The following is a 21,377-nucleotide window of genomic DNA, read 5'->3' on the forward strand; positions in this document are numbered from 1 at the left end:
CAGACCTGAGCCCTAAAGTGGTAGTGATTAGCAAGGGGTAGATGGTTCAAAATTTACCTTGACAGATTCCCTGTTGCATGACCTCAGTGCCTGAACTAAGAAGATACAAGTAAAGCTGATTACTGCTCTATCACTGGAACCTTCATACCGTCTCAAGCTCATGTGCTTGTGCCTTAAATAAATCTTTAAATAAAATGATTTCGAAACCCAAATCAGCCTCTTCATGCCATGTTTTAAACACGTGCAGCACAAACCCTAATTGACTTGCTTCCTCCTGCGTCACCGTGAGCAGCGATACTGATGAGCATGCAACAATCAAAATGGAAGGGAACGGTCTATTTTAATACTCAGCTGAGTATTTTCATTCTAGCGGAACGCCCAAGCACCCCAGAGAGTGTACCTTTCCGTCCTGGCAGTTCCTGATCCAGAGTCCCAGCTAATGCAGTGAGGAGGTTCCCCCAACTCTTTTAGATAACCATCATTTTCCTTGAGCCCCAGGTTTAGCTACCAGTACTGTAGTCTTCTTCTGGCCAGGATTCTTCCTGCCTATCGCCCCACTGAGTTAGCAATTCTACAAGTTATTAACGTATTATTCGCATAAACCCCAGCACAGGTGCATGCACACAAAATACACATTCACAAAATGCCTTTCTTTCTGCATAATTTTAATTCATAGGCCAGAGTAAAACTAGAGATTCAGCTCCTGCAGACCTTACTCATGACTATTCCCACTTAAGTCAATGTGAGTATTCACAGGAGTAAGGGCCGCAAGCCTTTATCATGCACTAACTCCCTCCTTCTATCATCAGACTACTCTAAATCAGCATTTTAATGCAGTTCAGGAGGCCAGTAGAACTGACAGCTGAAGTCACATTTCCAATGATTTATAAAATTTGGAGTATAAAAATCTTAAATGATGTCTTTTCTCGGAGAGATCAGTGCATAACCATTTCAGCTGGAAAATCCTTCTACAAAAATTCATTTATGATATAAAACCTTCCTTTCTTTTCTGAAAGCACATTTTAGTTTGAAGCATACTGTCATATCCCACAAGAGAGGGTACCCTTGGGCATAAATAACATAAAACACATGATAAAACATAGTCCCTTAAGTCCAAATATATTCGGCGTTGCAGGTAATTGCAAAGAGGGAGCAGCTAATTAAGCAAATCATATTTCTATAAATCACATTTGTTTATATAACAAAATTATATTTTTAAAGTCAGAATTCACCAGTGGCATAAGCCAGCACAACTCCATTGACTTGAATGAAGCAGTGCCTAAATCAGTGTGAATCAGCTTGTAACTCTCCAGACAATAAAAATCTTCCTTCTAAACAGAAGTCACATTTTCTAGTTACACTCAAACCTCAGTAATTTGCACTAGTTCTTGGGAATCCCACTGCAAATTACTGACCATTGCATACGAATGGGAAAGTGAGCAATCACAATGGAAAAGCACAGAAGACACATTACCAAACATATATTGTTCATTGATTTTGACAGTTAGAGTTTGGTTTTAAATTGTTTATGATGAAAATTCACAATGCATTGGTAAATGTAGTATAGCATCTTTTGTAAAAAAACAATCATGTCTTAGCAATCGGATACCTCTCTACAGAATTGTTTCTTCAATTAAATCTTTGCAGAGAGGTTTTGGGTCAGATATGAAGAAATGCAGATGACTGAGGTTTAGGGTGACCAGACAGCAAGTGTGAAAAATCGGGACGGGGGGTAACAGGAGCCTATATAAGAAAAAGACCCAAAAATCGGGACTGTCCCTATAAAATCAGGACATCTGGTCACCCTACTAAGGTTCGATCTGGTACCTACCCAGCTGACACACAGATATGGAGTGGTTTCCCTTGGACTATAAAAATTACTTACCTTGTGCTTCCTTTTGGATTTTGTGGAGGGCTTTTCAGCTGCTGCGGTGGGGGACTCTCGAGATTGTCGCCTGTGCTTCACATTTGCCTCTCGTGGTTCAGTTTTCACAGTCATTGTCTCACAAGGCTCTTGTCCAGGTATTCTAGAGAGTAAACTAAGATCTATTTTCACCCAGAGGGATTTGAGTTCTTCATATTCCCTCAGTGGGGACAGAAGTTCATTTTGCACAATTGGGATCGGTGAAAAGAGTTGTTCCTCTAAATCATTGCTGGTCTGGTCTATTGATGTGTTGCTGCTGTTGCTAGTTAAACTACTTACGCTGAGGATGTTGCTATTGGAGTCCTTTACTTTGATGCCATTGGCAGGCCCACTGAAAGCTGGTAATATTTTAGCCTGCAGGCTCTCTTCCTGGTCTGTGTTTGAATCAGAAGTAGACGAATCAGTTTCAATAAATTCACGGGATTTTGGGACAGTTTTGCTAGGGCCTCTGTACTTTTTCTTCTCAGAAGCAAGTCCGGTGCTAGTCCTTGGTTCTTTTCTTGGAGCTGTCTTTCCAGCTGCTGCTTTTGTGCGAACCTTTGGTTGCTCTGGTGGTTCCTGTGTATCTTTTTCTTTGGGAGTGTTGCTGGTATTATTTGGTTTGGGCCAGTTATACTCTTCTACACTGGAAGTCCTTTCTACCTTTTTGGGCTGCTTTTTCCCAGGAGTCCTTTGTGAAGTTGGTTCATTATGAGCTGGTGACTTCTGCTTGGAGCTTTTTGCCTCTGGAGTTTTCTGGGCAACTCGTGGTTTGGCTTTCTCCCGGATGGGACTACGGATGGCTCTGTCTTTGGAATCGGTCTGGGGCAGACTGTTATTAAGCTTCCCTTTGTTTTGTCCTTCAGTCTGTTGGTTGCTTTGAGACTGAGAACTGTTCTCACTATGAGTCTCATTTTGGTTGTTGATAATGGTTTTGTTATGGGGATTCACTTTATTTAGCCATTTATCCAGCTGCCACTTGTTTGTTGAGGGAGGTTCAGGCTAGATCGAAGAACGATAGAGAACAAATCTTAGAGAAGCAATGCATTTTAGTTTAAACCACAACTACATTTTTAACACAGCCTTTTTATTTCAGTCAACCAGTGGTTATTGCTACTTTTACTATAGTATTTATAGTTAATTAGGCTTCCTCATCTAGTTTACAATGTGGCCCTGGAGAAATTTAATACAACGAAAAAGTTAACCAAGTCCCTGAAGATGTATTTTTTGTCATGTTGCCTTTCCTTAGTCCCAGACAAATACTATGCCAATAAAATCTTCTCTGGTACTGGGCAAAAATCTAAATATTTCTCTGAAGTAACTGAAACGTGGACCAGAAGGTTTTCCCCAAAGCTAAAATGAGTTTGTGGATCATGTGTTTGATAGTATAAAGGGAGAAGAAAGCAAACAAGAGTAAACAGAATGGGACTTCTATGTTTTCTGAAAGATAAAAGGATTTGGCTTTCAGTGACCAGGCTTTTTCCTGAGAGTGTGCTGGGAGAAGGGGCTTGAATTCATAGCTTTACCTCTGGAGTTGCGCTGCGTGACTCTTCGTTACACTCACTATCACTGGAGCTGCTTTCGCTGTCGGAATCGGACTCGGAGCTGCTCTCGGACTCACTGGAGCTCCCAGAGCCTCCGCTGGAATGTGCTAAAACTGCATTGTGTGCTGTCTGCAAAGGAAGGCCACTGTGGGGAAAGACAGATGTTCAGCTGAAAATGCTGTTTGACCAATTTTTATTTTAAAAGTCTAACCTAGGAAAACTGATGGTGATGACCTTGGTACTTTCGGTACTCACTTCATTTTGACTCCACAAAGTCTCAAATGGGAATTTTGCTCAGTAAGGACTGAACGATCCAGCCATCATTTGTAAATACTTTGGATTCATGCCTCATGGGACACATTTATGATGCTGTTAATAATAAATAATAATAATAACAACAACCCAATGAGAAAGAGCTTAGTGCCACAAGCCTGAGCTTATTAGCGTGAGGGTTGCAAAAACTAACACTCATACTTAAATAACGTACAAACGCAAAAAATGGTCTCTTCATTTTTTGTCAGTACATTTATAATTGATGTCCAAATGAGAGACATTAGGCAACTAATATTGGACATAATGCTTTATTTTAAATGACTGCTTTACACTGTAGGATACAAAAGCTACATATTTATGACAACCCTCCAGAGTTTCCACGGAGTCTTTATTTGTAGGTTTTTCCACCATTGCTTGTGACCGTGTAGTAAGGACATGGAGCTCCTGTTGGAATGAACATTCCTAGAGCACTTACTTTTCAGCACACCCCCACTCCCTTTCCAATTTATGAAAAGACCTTCTGGTGTCATCTTTTTAGCATTTATTTTAACACCAAGGGGTGTAAAGGAACCCCGTTTTTAGTATTATGGAAGTTTGCCAATGAGGGTCTTTAAAAACTCATTTTTAATTTTCAGATTGTTCTCAGAGAGATAACCATAAGATTTTATGTCTGTTCAACGGATCTATACTGCAGCTGATTGATTTTAAATTTGGTGAAGCTGACAAAGCAAAGTGCTTGAAAACTGACACAATTTGCTAGTACTCCTTTATGAGTATCCAATACTTCACATTAATATATCAGATGATGTGTGAATCCCATACAGACACATCTTTGCAAGCCTAGGAGTTTTCTGTGAGCAATAATCCTTATTTTACCCTCTCTTAACTTTCTAGTCTCCTTTTTTCCAAGGACTCCAGCCATGTGTGGAAGTGCTCTCCCTGACCCCAAACAAACCAGGTCAGTGTAGGTGAGTACATGAGGAACTCTCACAAGAAAGATGCAGTAACCAACGCATTTGGTCTGGGTGAGGTCCATAAAAATTCTTTGTCTGATTCCATTTCCACTATATTCAGTGGAAATGTTGCCCTTGACTTCAGTGGCAGCCATATCTACCCCTTAATTCTTCCCTCTTTCTAACTTACTCTCTCTTTCCACCCATGTACTTAGCTGTTTGTACACCCAATATGTCACCCCATGGCTGGGAAGGTAATTATCTCTTTAAGCATTGCAATGCCCCTCCCCTCTCACCACTAGTGGGAGTGGAAAAGTCTGCTCACAGCATGTCCTCCCATCCTTAAAGAGATTCCGCTTCTAATCTAAACGTTAATGATTACCTCTCAAGTGAACTATGCAGATGAAAAGGGCCCTTCTTGGACAGGAAAGAAAAACATTCCAAATGAAGTTGTAACTTGCAAGTTTCAAGCATGCTAGCAACATGGCAAATTTAATGATGCATGTAATAAACGAACATGTATGTGCACCACTGCCCTCTGTTGGATGAAATCAGGACTGTCCAGATTTGCATTAAAGTTCCTTTTTTAATAGCTAGTGCAGATTCTCCTTTGGATCTAAAGATAGAGATTGATGCTTTCTGGAACCGAAGGGTCTAATCATCTATCCCTGACATAGCCGTTAAGGCTTGAGTAGCCACAGTTTCCAGTATAGCAGCAACCATCAAATTCCTAAGTGATCATGAACTTATCACAATATTAACAAATTGTTTCTTACTTGTCACTGACCCAGGTATGAGCACCAAACTTTACTCACTTTGGCCCTTATTTGGGAAAGCATCCCTAGTCAGGAAAAGTGCTTATTCCTATTGAAGTCAAGGTGACTTAAGCCCATGCTTATAGTTAAGAACACGTTAAAAGTACTTTGCTGAATTGAGGCCTAAGAATGGAGGTTCCAAAAATGCAGGATGAAAGTCGGATTAGGTACCCGCCCTGCCATTTTAATAGTTTTGTTATATTTACAAATGTGTCTTGTGTCCACTGACAAAACATCTGGGTGCTTTGTGGTTCATTATCAAACAAACTATCCACTTGGGTAGTGACAGATCCCTAACTTTAGTTGCTCATTAAATGCACAAAAGTATTTTTTAAAACCCAAACAAAAATCCAGCCAAACCAAACCCAACCCAGGAAATTTCACTCCAATAAATTAATAGTAGAACTGGTAAAAAAAAAATAAAATCACAAGAACATTTTTACCCACCAGAAAAAAAATGGGTTAACCAACATCAAAATTTTAGGAATATGGTGATTTTGACAATTTTTAATGACTTTTTTGGGCATTACTGAATTTGAAAATGAATTAGACATTTTGTGCTTCATTTCAATTTTTGCAAACTCCAAAATTCCAGTTTTCCTTTTCAGTTTTGGGATTTTGTTTTGGGGAGGGGGACGTTCCCTCTTGTGACAAAAACTAATTTTTCAATTTTTCCCTCTGCTTTCTAACTAGTAAAATACAGAAAACAGTAAGAAAGTGTTGGAATATGAGGAAAAACCTGCTTTCCAACTAGAAAAAGGGGGAAACAGTAAAAATGGGTGACAACTAGGTTCTTCCCAACAGATCACACTTCCCACCTTTCCCCCTGCTTTCCAGTGGAAATAAGGTAAGAAAAGGGAGAGAAAAGGAGACAAATCCCTGAAAATCTCTAAACTGAATGGGAAAACCGAAATTTTTCAGTCTCCAAAAATCAAAATAAACCACAAAATGTTGACACGTCCATGTGATAATAAATACTTTCATCTGAAAAAGTCAAAATGTTTTGGATTGACATTTCTGAATTGAAAATTTTTGGAACTTTTTGTTTTGTGAAAAGTTTCAGTATTTCAACTTTTCATCCCCATTCAGGATGGAAACAAATGTTGAAACCTCACAATTTTCTGACCTGCTGGTATGATTGGCCAGCTATATTTATGAGGAAATATGGAAGCTTTATGTGATGCTCTTAGGGTTCCCAAATATGGTTCTGATTGAATGACATAGAGCAAATGAAATAATAATAATAATAATAATAATAATAATAATAATAATAATAATAATACCTTGCTTTTATCTAGTGTTTTCCTCTGTAGAGATCAAAGTGCATTATCCAGGAGAAAAGCACCATTATCCCCATTTTACAGATGGGGAAACTGAGGCATAGGGAGTTGACATGACTTGCCCAAGGTCAATCAGCTGGCCAATGGCCAAATCAGAATTATAGTCCATGTCTCCCGAGTCTCAGGTCTGTGCTCTACACCTTAGAAATGCTCTGTTGATGGCAGTGGAAAGTTCACTCTATATTATATCTGATATAATGGATAAAAACTCCTACAATGGATCAAAATGGGAGAGGCTGGTCTCTCAGTCGCCAGATCTCAGATCATTCAGGCCTTTAAACGTAACCTATACTGTGAAGTGTATTTGGAAGTGAATAGGTACTGTAGCCAGTACGTGCACATCTAAGACATGTACATGAGGTCTGTAACTGTGACAAGGAACTCAAAGAGCAAGAACAAAACCATGGAAATAGATGTCAGTCCCAACCTGGCCTTATTTTCTTTCTTGTTGCACACTGTTCCCAGAGAAGATCTCATGGGTGAAACATTACTGAATAACATAGCTGGGCAAGCTTGCAGGAGGGACCGGACAGACTCAAAATAATGTTTTTCTTACAAAACAACAATGAGGTCATATTTGTCTTTAATCTAGGCTAATCAGATTATGCCTTGGCTACATCAGGCTGTTTGATGCTGCAGACATCATTACCAAACCAGATTTTTTTAAAGTAAACGTATTCATTTTTCATCATGTAGTTTGCGTTTAAGAGTAAACTTATGCACACAATCAGATAACACCTGAAATGCCTCTCCTAACATCTCACAAAGCTAAAGATAAAGAACATCTTGCATATAGCTCCACGCACAATCACCTTCTAACAATGCTGTTCAGCAGAAGAGAAGAATGTATACAGACCTTTCACACACAAGTGAATGGGGAAAAAAAACCCCTCATTTCCAAGGGCGAGATGAGTTTAATGGAGAGATTATAGTTCCTTTTTAAAAAAATAAAAATAAAAATCTGCCTTTCAGTGAAAAAATATTGGTTAGTTTGATCTCTCCCCTGAGGCCACTTTTGGCTCTAAGCCTAGAAAGTGGTTTTCTATAAAGATTCTGGGGCTGATCCTGAAAACATTTAGTCAAGGGAGTAGTGCTTACTTGAGTGGGACTGACTCACGTTGAGTATGGACTGAACAAACTGAGGTTTGCATCTGTAAGAGAAATGCAAAGCAAGCTTTGCTGTGTTGCTAGTTTCCAGCCTCAGAATGCCAGCCTGGATGAGGTTTGAAACTGATTTAAAGCATTTTATCAACAGGAAGCAAGCCCTCAGAGTGACTAGAGGAAGCAGAAAGCTTTGGTATTTGGGCCTCTGAGCTGTTGTTTTCCAGTAGATGCTGAGTGTTCCCTCTGTCTCTGAATATTTACAAACTACGTTTCTGTCTCATTGAAACAACAACAACAAAAAAATGCTGCTGCTGCACAAAAGAATGAAACACAATCTGGGCAAAGCACGTGCAAATAAAAGACAGTCAATTACTATTGTTTGTGATTGTAGGCCCCAGGGACCTGCTATGCAGACACAGAGTGAGAGACAGTCCTTGCCCCAAAGAGCTTTCAGTGTGACCAGACAAAGCAAATACTGGAAGTATCATACATACTCTGGCTTTGGAACTGAACCCTGCTCTCTGAAGACCCAGTTGAGTGCCTCTCAAGTTAGCAGGACAATGTGCTTGGTCCTATTTTTCAGTTTATTCTTCCTTTACCACATGATCCTATCCCAGGGGGAGGCAACCTATGGCACATGTGCCAAAGGTGGCACTCGAGCTGATTTTAGTGGCACTCACACTGCCCGGGTCCTGGCCACCGGTCAGGGGGGCTCTGCATTTTAATTTAATTTTAAATGAAGTTTCTTAAACATTTTAAAAACCTTATTTACTTTACGTACAACAATAGTTCAGTTATATGTTATAGACTTATAGAAAGAGACCTTCTAAAAATGTTTAAATGTATGACTGGCACGCGAAACCTTACTTTAGAGTGAATAAATGAAGACTCGGCACAGCACTTGTGAAAGGTCGCCGACCCCTGTCCTATCCCAATACTCTGCACTCTAGCTGCACCCTGCAGGGAAGCAGATTGTGAACTGCCTGCACCATGACAAGTGACTGCAGAAGTGGGTTTACTGAGAAGAAACAGACACATCGGGCACAGTGCTGATAAGAGGCTCTTTATGACAGCAGAGGCAGCGCTATAGGTATATGCTCCTAGTCATTGCTACTTACACATTGCAGGCCTGATTCCCTACCTATTCATTCACTCCAGCTCTAAGTGAGACTAATGCCATTGGAGTTACACCCACAGTGTAGCTGACAGCAGGACCAACCTCTCTGACTCCATCTTCTGGCGCAGACCATCACAGACACATCTGTGGTTGCCTACCAGAGCAGCTGGCAAGCATGAGGTGTACACAGGTGGTCAATGGATGAAGCACATAGACAGGGATTCTGGAATCAGGTAGGAGGGAAACTGATCTTTGTTGTTGGCCTCCAGCAGCTTTCATCCATTCCTCCCCCGCCAGCCCCATGATCTAGTTTTCTCTTTGTTGGTGCATGTGGGGAAACTCCCTGCCACAAATTTTTACAGCGTATGAGTGTATGACACCTCATGTGTAACTTGATACTCAGCATTGTGGTGGTGAGCACAAAGTACCTGATAGAAAAGGCCCTATGGAGCAAACCAGGCACCAGCATCTAGAAGTGGGTTACTGGACCAGTTGATCTCAAGGGTCTAAGGCAGAGAGTTGCTGAACTGTCTTGAATGGAAGTTGCAGCTATCTTAAGACCAGGCCTTAAAATCCACTGCTGTGGTTTCAATCCTGGTGCTACGGCAAAGTTATCCAAAACACCAACATTATTTCTCTGCACTTGGTGCTATAGGTGATCTGCTTAAATTTTTAAATTCCCACTTCCACTTCATCTGTTCTCAAAAGTCACCAATTCATTTTTCAAACACCCATCGAAGCAGCCGCAGAGTTATCATGTGCACGGCTTACTATTCTGCAGGGAAAATGTGCAATTCAAGCATTCTTTTTTCACCAAGAGTGTTCTTATATTATTTTCAACACATCATTTACTCTAATATTTTAATAAATGACTTTCATGACTAAACCTGGTAGTTACAACAAGATAATGTCTGATTCTAAAAATCATTAACCTCTAATATGTGAAATAATCAACTCCATAGTGTGTAAATATATTTATCTTTTAAAAAAGCAGTTGCGTAACTTCACACTACTGCACTGAAACTCCTTAAATGACAAAAATGAGCAACAATGTCTAAGACATCTGCCTACATTTTTCACCTATCACACTTAGCTGCATTAACTCCTGTGAAGAGAATTTAGCTAAGGGTATGTCTATATTACCTGCCAAATCGGCAGGCAGCGATCAATCCAGCAGGGGATCGATTAATCGCGTCTAGTCTAGATGTGATAAATCGACTCCCAAGCGCTCTCCCCTCGACTCCTGTACTCCAGCGCTACGAGAGGTACAGGTAGAGTCGATGGGGGAGCGGCAGCAGTCAACTCACCGTGGTGAAGACACCACGGTAAGTCGATCTAAGTATGTCAACTTCAGCTACATTATTCACATAGCTGAAGTTGCATAACTTAGATTGATCCCCCCCTCAGTGTAGACCAGGGCTAATTGACTAGAGATTCTACAATGGGTTTATTCACCAAAAGTATTTTTTTTAGGAATCCCAGAGGAGTGATAAACTGACCATTTGTTCAATCATACTCTGTGAAATCAAATGTAAATATCCGAGAAAACAGATTGCTGCTGGAAGTGGGAAAATGTATATGGGACTTGACTAGGGAGTTAATGGTACATCAATGCCAGGAATGAATTTTCACAAGAAGCATTGGGTCTTGGAAGCGACTTAACTGTTGGCAAAGTTGAACCAAAAGAATTAGTAAAAGTAGCAAAGATGCATCCGATGAAGTGGGTATTCACCCACGAAAGCTCATGCTCCAATAGGTCTGTTAGTCTATAAGGTGCCAAAGGACTCTTTGCTGCTTTTACAGATCCAGACTAGCACGGCTATCCCTCTGACAAAAGAATTAGGATAGATGTTTGTATAGAAAAGAAGACTGTAGATGTGAGAGAAAGGCTGGTCTTATGGTTCAGGGCCCTGGACTGGAATCAGAGAATCTCCCCTCAGTTCCCACTCCAAAAATGGGGATTATAATACTTCTCCTACCCTTTGTCTGACTTTGTCTAGTTAGACCAGTGGTGAGTAACCTGCGGCCCATGGGACGTGCCAGCTGCCGCTTCCCACAACTCCCATTGGCTGGGAACGGCAAATGGCAAACCTTGGCCACTGAGAGCTGCAGGTGGCTGTGCAAATGTAAACAAACTGTCTGGCGGCCCACCAGCGGATTACCCTGTTTTCGGGTCACGTGCGGACCATGGGCCACAGGTTGCCCACCACTGATCTAAACCATAAGCTCTTGGGGGCTATGTTTATGGGCCCCAATCCTGGTTGAGGCCTTTGGACACTATCATAATACAGTAATAATGGGCCAGATTATGATCCCCTTACTCATACTGAGGACTGCCATAACTCTTTAAGCACTTCCCATTTACTCTACTTCATTCTAGTGGGAGTGATTGAGGAGTAAACCGCTAACCAGGGTAAGAGTTTCAGAATCTTCACCCAAAAAGTCTATCTACAGAGAACAATCGCACAAATCTCACAGATGTTACTTGTGTGAATTCTGTGCAAATGTTTAAGAAAAAGTTTCCTTGGATATTCCAGTAGATAATACTGAGACACCTTGCTGATTAATATTTAGTGTCAGAATTTAATACTGTAACTGTTCAATAATGAAGTTTTATTTTATTTCTATTCCTGCCCCATTATCAGAAAGTAATATGATTTTCTAATTTGAAAGGGAGCTGTCATGGTTTTTATAATGAATTGCTCATGTCTGTATCTCCAAACTTATATATGGCATCCATGAGATTTTTTTTTAAAGGAAGGATCACTCTGAATGATTTGTTCACTGCCTTCTCATTGGTCAGTATTAAATTATTTATTGCCTAGCTGGCTGGACTCAAATCTAAACTTTCAAAGATCAGGCTGACACAGGATTTGAAACCTGTTTCAAGCCCCTTTTAAAGTATTAATCAGTACCTAGCCGCAGTGAAATGAAATAAGGTGTGGAAATTGTTGCTTTAGCTAACATTGGTGCATAAGAAGACATCATTTATGACACCTCTGTCAAGCCAAAAAACATGAAGGAGGAAGGCATCTATAATATGCTATTCAGGATGTGGCAGCTGATCTGCCTGGATCAATCCTGAACAGTGTAATGCAAATATGAGTTCTGATTTATTTTGAGGAGGAAGATAATTTATAATATGTGGAGTGTAAAAAGTCACACTCTCATTTTATTGTGTTCAAAAGCAACTGTTTTAATCAAAGACTGTTTATAACAAGGCTGATAGAGTTACCGAAACAGATTTTTTTTATTCATATACATAAGGATCTTTTGTACTTTCAGCTTTTAAGACCATAAAAAAGGATAGTAAAGATGAAATAAGTAAAAAGAATGACAGAACTAACTCCTGTGAGCCACAATCTATGTCAAAGCAGAACTAAAGTGATTGACAGCTTGCATTAGTAATGAATAGAGCAGGGAAAAGCTGCCAAGAATCCATAACAAGGTTAAGCCTTCCAATAAAGAATTACATTAGCCACAAATCCTAGGTGGAACTGTGTGTACACATTTGCAATGTGACTTTAACCACAGTACTGCTCCTACTGCCAACTCTTATCTAAACCTTACTGCTAGTTTTAGTTTTGGTCTGTGATGAGTTCTTGCTCTTAATCATATCTATATTAAAAGTATAGATACAACACATCAAATTACCTGGGAAAATACAAACAAACGAAGAAGAAAGTGAATTCTAATATCACAGTCCTAATGGCAACCATAAAAGAGTTTTGAACTATTGCAATCAGAACCACTCCCCCCTCTCCTTCCAGACTGTTCTTACACATACTTGACATATATAAGGGAATTCTGCACCCCATATCCTTGCTTTGTGCATGCAACTCCCACTAACCTCAGGGCTGGGAAGCTATTTTGAAGGTGTGATATGATCCTGAGAATACAATACCATATAGTCTTCTTAATATGCAAAATCCTTGAATTCACGTGTCAATGGATATTATTTGTTAGATGCCCCAAAGTGCTACTGTTTGGTTGGGATTTAGCAGAACAAGAATGCTGTCACACCATGACACATTAACGTCAAATGGGACTATTTTATTATATAAATATTAACACACAAATTTCCACCACATCAAACTCGATGTATATATTGATACATAGATCTAATTTCCCTTCCTCAGTGTTTGCTGTGGATCTTCTGTGTAAATATATATATTCTAATTCATACACAATAATTCATAATTTAAAGTGAATATAGAGTGTCAGCATGGGTTTAATGCGGCACTTATTATACCAAAGAATCCAAGTATGTTTGTGAGAAAATACACCTCTATCCCGATATAACGTGACCCGATATAACATGAATTTGGATATAACGCGGTAAAGCAGCGCTCCGGGGGTGTGGGACTGCGCACTCTGGTGGATCAAAGCAAGTCTGATATAATGCGGTTTCACCTATAATGTGGTAAGATTTTTTGGTTCCCAAGGACAGCGTTATATCAGGGTAGAAGTGTACCTTCATTTCCCCTTTTGGGGTGGACACATAATGGCAAACCTTAATTCTACTTCTGTCGCATATGGCCTGAACTTGGGTGCATAAGACTGAAAATCAGCTAAATCGTCCATGCATGCATGTATAGGAACAGCTTCAGATTTCACATGATGCATTTTAATACAGTTAAATATATTTGGGACCGGAACTGAGCTTCTAGGACTCAGTGTTAACAGAACTGGGGCCAAGTGTCTATTCTGCCTTAATGCCAAGGAAATACTAATGGAATAATTCTGTATTTATTGACTGCATTGTGGATTATGATTTTCAATCACTTTAAGAAGGCAAAAATCCAAAATATACAGTGACAACTATGGAGACAATATGTAGAGTTGTTCAGCATTTTTGACTGAAAAATATTCCCATTGGAAAATACGTTTTCAACAAAATTTTCCTTAGAAACAGCAATTTTGATTAAATAAACACCAAAACTCTGTTTGAATCAACATTTTGAAACAAACCAAAACCTTTTGTTTTGATTTGACTGGTTTAATTTCAGTTTTCCATTTTCAGTTTTTGAATTTGTAGGGGTTTTTCCCCTCTGAATTCTGTCTCTTTTTTGTTTTCCCGAAAGCGGGAAAAGGTTAAAAAAAGTGTGCAAAAATGGGGGGAAAATACTTTTCGCAACTACAAACAGAGTGTGTGAGAAAGTTGGATGATTTGGCAATGGAATGTACACTATAGAACGCTTCCAATATTTAAACCATTTTTAAAATCAGAAATTGTATAAAGCTAGAGAGTGAGGTGCTGATTTCTGCACTGCCTTACACCACATATGGTCACTCACACTACATAGATTCTCTGTCCTTTGCAGTGGCCTCTTTGTACTGTTCTGGTGGCACATAACTTCAGAAGCCTACTGCAGATTTACTCGCCATGGGGAATCTCTGGGTGGCATACAGCCAATGTAGCCATTCCTATGCCGTAGGGGTATGTCAGCCTCTTGCAGGCTGTTGCAGCTGTCACTGTTTAGAAAAGCCCTCAGACTGCCATAAGCTCTGCAGTGACCAAAATGGACCCTTGCTATTCTCAGGATGGGGAAAGGGGGAGACTGTTGTAAACCTGGCCACAATGACGGACTGAGCCCTTAGCAAAGTTGGTGTAAAACACTACCACCATCAGAATCTTCCACACATTTGTAACAGTGGTAGAGTTCTAAACCCATTATGCACAGAGGTAAATGACTATACAAGGTGCTAGGCAGTGGAGGATCAGAGGCTGAATGCAACTGTGCAGTGTTGCTAGCAGTTGTATATTAAAGGAATTAAGGCATAAATAGTGCCACACTTCCCTCAACATGACATTATTATTATGCTGCCTTTGTGGGGAAAGGTGGTCTTGTGGTTATGCATCGGCCGCGGACTTAAAATCTTGGGTTCAATTCCTGGTTCTCCTACAGACTTCCTGTGTGACCTCAGGCAAAATATTTCTTCTCTGTTCTTCAGTTCCCCAGTTGTGAAATGGGGAGAACAGGCCTCTCTTTGTTCATAGGGGACTTAGGCGGTGATAGTAAATACATTTATGATTGTCAAGAACATAAATATTATTGATAACAGGGGCCACAGAAGTACAAAGAAATGAATGAAAACACATTAGACCTTAACTTTGCTGGTACTACTCTTAATTATACATAAGAAGTCACCAATAGCAATAATGAGCAATCATTCTGAAATACTGTTTTCTTTTTTGAAAAAGAAAACAGTATTTCTATGCAAATTATGAATTTGTAGGATACATTCAGACCTCTTTTCAGATGCAGGGACACACACTATATTTCAGGACATGTGAATTAAGTCTCTCAACAAGGAGAAATCTGTCTTGTGAAATATTAATTTAAGCAAATGTTGAAACAAAGGAGTCCTCCTGACAAATTAAAACTGGAGTGAAAAATTCCAACTGGAGTGAAAAAATAAATTTTCTCTATATTTCATATTAACCTCTAATCTCAGTCTGAAATCTGTTTTTTGCCTAATATGAGCTACTTTTATGGCTGATGATTTTTTTTCATTGCGTAATAAATCACTTGATTGATAAAAAAAAAGTATTCAAGCTATTTTGAATTAAAGATCATCTTGAAGGACGTGACACTAAAAACAGAGCTAAATCTTTTGGCTGCATCCACTGCTAATTATGACATCCATACACATTATGAACAAGAGGATGTTTCCTCCAATGATAAATAGACCTGAATATCCTTCCCAACATTCACTATAAATCACAAAAGACTATTAATAAGCAGTCAGAAAAAATGACAGTTACTACAAGAATCTGCTCTCATACTTTGCCTAATACTATCAGTGTCATGTTTAAATCTGACATCTTAAATCTTCTACAAGAAAACCCTTTAAGTCAAAAGGCTCAGCTATTTTAAACAGAATTTTCTAGCTCTGTTATTTTGAATGACAGCAAAGGAAATACAGGATCTTTAATCCCGTAACCTTATCTGACTGAAAATCTTGCCTGCCAGCTAATATTTGCCATTCCCATCAACACCAAATTAATGGCCAGATCTTGCAAGATAAAGAGTGGCCATCCCCACTGAAAGATGGTGAGCACCCTCATGTGCCACTGATATCACTGGGAGTTGAGGATGCCCAGCACCTTGTGTGACTGAGCCCCGAAGGTAAAACGATACAACTAAAAGGATCACATTCCCATAGGCACACTGGGAACCGACTTGAACCCAATCTCACCTCACCTTTCATTTAAGAGGCAAAGACTAATTGTGGTTGCCAGGAGTAAAACAGTCTTAACACAGGAGGCCTTATAAAAGTGTTACTGTAATACACTGTACTAACCATGACACTGTGTGCATTTTTAATCCAGACTGAAAGAAACCGGAACGCCAGTCCTCTGGTATGAAAAAAACCAGAGCTAGTTAAAATCTGCCCAGAAAAGAACAGAAAGCAAACATACAAATTCCCCAAAGAGCCAATCAGGAGACAGAGAAAGTCCATTGCTCTGTAAATCTGACGACAGAGCGGGGTTTTGACATTAGGATGCTGACAGACTTCGAAAATATACATTGCCCAATGAGTTTATATAAAACAAAATACCTGGATCAGCCTATAGGGTTAGCTCATTTATATCTGCATTGACCCTGGTCATTACAACCACTGGTTAATCTGTTTTCCTTCTGAATTCTGACATTCTTTCCCCACAAGTGAATGCATCTAAATCACTCATGTATTTATTCCTCAAATCAATGAGTGGCTATTGCATCAATAATGAAAGTTCGAATGCATGGAGGTGGGCAAACCCTGCAGAGATCTAGACCGCCGGAGGAGATGGAAGAAAATAAGCAAGGGAATGCTCTCTCAAACTTCTTATTGTTTTTAACATGATAACCATGCCTTTAGTAAGGTGCAAATGTGCTTTTCACACATCTGCCCAGGCAGCTTCAATCTTTGATACTCCAGCGTAGCATGGTGGTTAACTGCCTGTTATCTGAGACTTGGGGGTTCTCTTGCTTGTTAATGACGAAAGTCAGAGATGGTGTATGGTTCAGCCAGCAAGAGAAATTGGGAAAAAGTAAACAATTATTTATTTATTTTCTGTATTAATGTATAGATTGTCCTTCTCACAATCTGAACTGTATTGCAGATGTCACAGAGAATGAAACAAAATTAGCCCAAGCTTAGGTTCAATGCTCAAAAGCTGGCCAAAGAAAACCAAAGCTTCCACAAAAATGGAAGGCAGAGCAAAACAATCAAAGGTGGGCTAACCTGAATAGAACAGTCCGGCACCAAGCTGCTATGACAACCCGAGGGGAATTCCGATGGAAGGAGATCAGGAGATTGGGTCTCAAAACTAAGAAGTCTCTGCACTAGACATCAAACCTCAGTTGTTTTGCAGGGTGTAAGCAGACTGTGGGGAGGCAGGACACAGGGGCATGTACATGCACCCACACACCAACAAGATTACTCTGTGTATCACAAGGACTTGTTCTGCAGAGTTTTGAAGCTCTGTAACGGTTATTGAGGATCTGAGAAGCAATACATGGTTCTTCATACCCTTGGAACAAGTTATCATGACCTTGTACATCCAGTCTGTTATTTCCTTCTTTATTTTTAAAAATGAAACAATCGTCAGATTATATTGCCCATATAAATGAGTCACTCAAAAGAAGCTGAGAGAAAATGTGAGGCTCACAGCCTTCATTTGGTGTAGTGAAAAGAAATCTTTGCAGAGTGCTATTCATTGCATACATTTTCCCAGGCTGAAGTGCAATGTTTGTAGGAATCAGTTGGCATAGAAAGTGGTTCCTTGCACCAGCATACTGGCAAGAGGAGTTTCACATGGCAGAGTTCTGAAGCTGAAAGTTTTACATGATAGTTTTGAAGGTGAAAGGAGTTGTTGTTTTTTTAAACCGGGAATTGCAAATCAGGATTTATCATGTAGATTACAGATGGACTCAAGAGCAGCCATTCAGATCCAGGTTTTGAACAACACAGGGTGCAGATCAGGGTTCAGACCCATCCTGAATATAAATTTAAAATAAATGCAATACATGGTAATACCATACATATTACAAGGTGATGGCATCTGTGATGCAGTGTGTTTTGAGTATATGGCGAAATACTGCAGTGATGACGAGCTGGCATCCATGAGTTCAGTGTTGACCTGTCCTCATGCTCAAACTGAGGGCGTCTCTTGTTCCTGAAGCATGTCTGCCTCGCCCTTTTAGATTTTATTCATTATTTATTTTGCTGGGACATGGAAAAATGCACTCCAATCCTTTATTGGCTCTCACTTTCCAAACATCTATTTGTTCTATCTACACTTTAAATGACAACGTGTAGCTCATTTTGCCACTAACTCTATTCCGTAAACCTAAATAATGATTAATTAATGTGATGGCATATGGAGATCTGGACTCCTGGGTTGTATTTCCAGCTAAACACTGGATTCACTGCATGATTACTGGCTAGTCACATAGATCAAAATTTTCCAATTTTGATGCCTCAGATAGCACCTAAATCTAGAGGTAGGTACCAATTTTAAGAGATGGCGAGAACATGCAGCTGCCACTGATTATATTAGAAGTTGAGGGTGTTCCGCACATCTGAAAATCCACCTGCTTGCCTTCTGTAGATGTTAGCTTAGGTGCCTAACATTAAGCAACCAAGTTTGAAAAAGTTGGCTTTAAACCTCTTTGTGTCTCAGTTTACCCAGCTGCAGAACGGATATTATAAAAATACCTACCTACCTCCTAGGGTGTTTTCATCACCATTATTGTAGCTGTTTCCTTAGCACAACATAACTCGCTGCCAAGCCAGCTCTATGTAGAACGTTCAGATGTCTGACTCATATGATTCCTTTGTGTTATTCATTTATATGGGATACATCTTCTGGGGTTATTTCATTAAAAAAATAAAGAAGAAAATAAAACATTGGATTCACAGGATAAGAACCTGTTCCACTGGTATGAATAATTACTGAGACCATAAAACTAAAGTGAATGTTTAAAGGGATCTCACTAAGTTGCTATACCATAACCATATTTACAAAACGTATCTGAAGCTAATCACTCTTGCAGTTACAACGGAGTCAAATGATGAACAACAAATTAACTACGGGTTTCTCAATGGGATTTTATTTTTTCACTGGATGGGGGTTTAGCATCATTCCATAAAAATAAAATCCATGCAGGAGAAATGCAACTACTGTAAGGAAGAATTTTACCACAAGTAATGAATGGATCTCTTCTGTGTTAGGACATGAACTTACATAGGAAAAGCTCTCAATGCCTTCAGTGGGGATTTCCCCTTGAATAGGGAATAGCAAATCAAGTTCTTTGTGCGAACATCTTCTGGGTGTGTGTCTTGATCTAATTCTTTCCCCAAGTACATTGCAGTGAATTTGTAAGCGCTAACAAAATCAACTTTAGTATCGCGATTTGATTATTTATTTAATACTATAGTTTATTCATTTTGGTTTATTAATTTGTTGGTCTGATGGTTTTTATGAGCCGCGATTCGGCACAGGTCTCTCTCTAGTATCATGTTTCATATAGATATGGGAAATGAAATGTAAGTGTGATACAATTATGGTTATATGCCATGCAAGACAATACTGTAAATATGACAACAGCTGAGAAGCTGCTTAGTAAAATGATCTCAATACACAAGGCAGTGTGAAAATGTAAAAAGAATCTATAATGACAACGAAGATTAGCCATTTGCTCTCTAACCTTATTTACAGAAGCAATCAGAGGTATTCAGGTCGAGTTAATGACCCTGTCTCCAATTAATTCAATTGTCTACAAACAACACTGATGCAGTGGCTGTCTCAGAGTCTGCCACATAGTCTCTGAGGAAATACACAAGACTCCATTAAAAGTGACAATAATAATGCATTTATTACTGAAACACTATTGTATTATAAATAAATTCCTGATGTTAAATTATGCTCCATGCTTTAACAGAAATTCAATTACTGAAATAATAAAAAAGACGGTGTATTTGCCAAGTGCTTGGACTATAATTTGGCTGCTTAGTTACCAGCAGTTGGCTGTTTTGCAATTTCTTCTTCACAGAGTATTTCTTTTGAATAAATGTCAGGCTTTTTCATACAAATTTTATGAACAAGTTACAAAATGAAATTTTGAGCTTTTGAATCCAATTATGAAAGACATAACTAAATCTATTATCGGAAAAAAATTCTTGAAAGCTCTTCTTGCTGTTGTGTGGCTCTCTATAGTAATTGAGGTAAGCACAGGTGCTGTTCATTATAGGCCATTGTGCGCCATCTGAATTCTGGGAACTGTGGAATTCAGATGGTTTAAACTCCATTTATGTGAATAACAAACAGGCATGATTCTGAGGTTGTTTGTACAAGGTTGCACATAGCTCATTTGGGACTCCTAAGACACCTGCTTACCCCTTTCAAGCCAAAACAGTATCATTTATGCTCTGGCTAGTCTTCCTATGACAATTTTGCAGAAGCAACATATTTCCCCACCTTCCCGCCTCAGGCTGCTATAAATGGTAGAAATACCAACAAAAATATAGATCCATATAACAATTATCCAGTGTAATAGGGACAACGGGAGCTTTAAAGCAGCTTTTTTGCTTGACAGGATTCAGGCAGGGAATACCTTGTAAGAATATAAGAAGCTGATTCTCACGTTAGTTTTATTTCCATTCTAAATCAGCTTCCTGAGGTAGAATGTCAAATGTAAAATAGAGTTTATTCCCTGCCCTCATGCCCCTGGGCTGTTTAGCAGCAGTCGTTTTTTTTTTCCTGTGGGGTTTGGCCATTTATTCCTCTTGCTAATATCTCACCTATTGTCTTTAGATGTTTTGCATGTAAGCTATGAAGAAACACATGCATCATGCATCCTGCCGATAGAGTGCAACAAAAAACAGCTGATGGTTTTCCCATTAGATCCCATAGGTGTACTGAACCATATGGCAGCGTGCATGTTGGTCCTGATTCTCCAAAGGATTGCCAGCTCTCACCTCTACATATTGCAAAAGGTGCTGTCTCAACTATATGTTACTGCTGACTTCAATTATTTACCTTGTGCTTTTACTTGTTGATGGACTGCAAGAGCTTATTAGCAGAGATGTTATCAAAAATACCTGGGGATGGAGTGGGGGGCAGGGAAGAGTGGGGGAGGAGAGAGGGGATTAAAGCCAGGCAACCCGCAGAAGGCAAATGTGGGAGAAGAACTCCTGCTAGCCCAAAGTTGAACTCCTAAGCCACTTTTTCAGTCACTGCCTGCCATGCAACTTCGGATGCAATGGTACAAGCCATCTCTGGAATGTACCAACCTGGAGTGCAGATGCCATCATGTACCACAGTTCAGAGGCT

The 21,377-nt window shown here is 39.5% G+C and overlaps 1 protein-coding gene across 2 annotated transcripts in view; it reads right to left on the minus strand.

Moving 5' to 3' along the window:
* Positions 1–21,377, minus strand: part of AFF2 (AF4/FMR2 family member 2) — a 402,517-nt gene that overhangs the window by 32,102 nt on the left and 349,038 nt on the right. For both annotated transcript variants that reach the window (XM_030576098.1, XM_030576097.1), the window contains exons 10-11: positions 3,430–3,592; positions 1,886–2,905 (exon numbers count right to left, since the gene is read on the minus strand). In XM_030576098.1, the coding sequence (XP_030431958.1) occupies positions 1,886–2,905; positions 3,430–3,592 (1,183 nt within the window). The remainder of the gene's footprint in view (positions 1–1,885; positions 2,906–3,429; positions 3,593–21,377) is intronic.

The sequence above is a fragment of the Gopherus evgoodei genome, chromosome 9 (assembly GCF_007399415.2).
Source record: "Gopherus evgoodei ecotype Sinaloan lineage chromosome 9, rGopEvg1_v1.p, whole genome shotgun sequence".
Classification (NCBI taxonomy): Eukaryota; Metazoa; Chordata; order Testudines; family Testudinidae; genus Gopherus; species Gopherus evgoodei.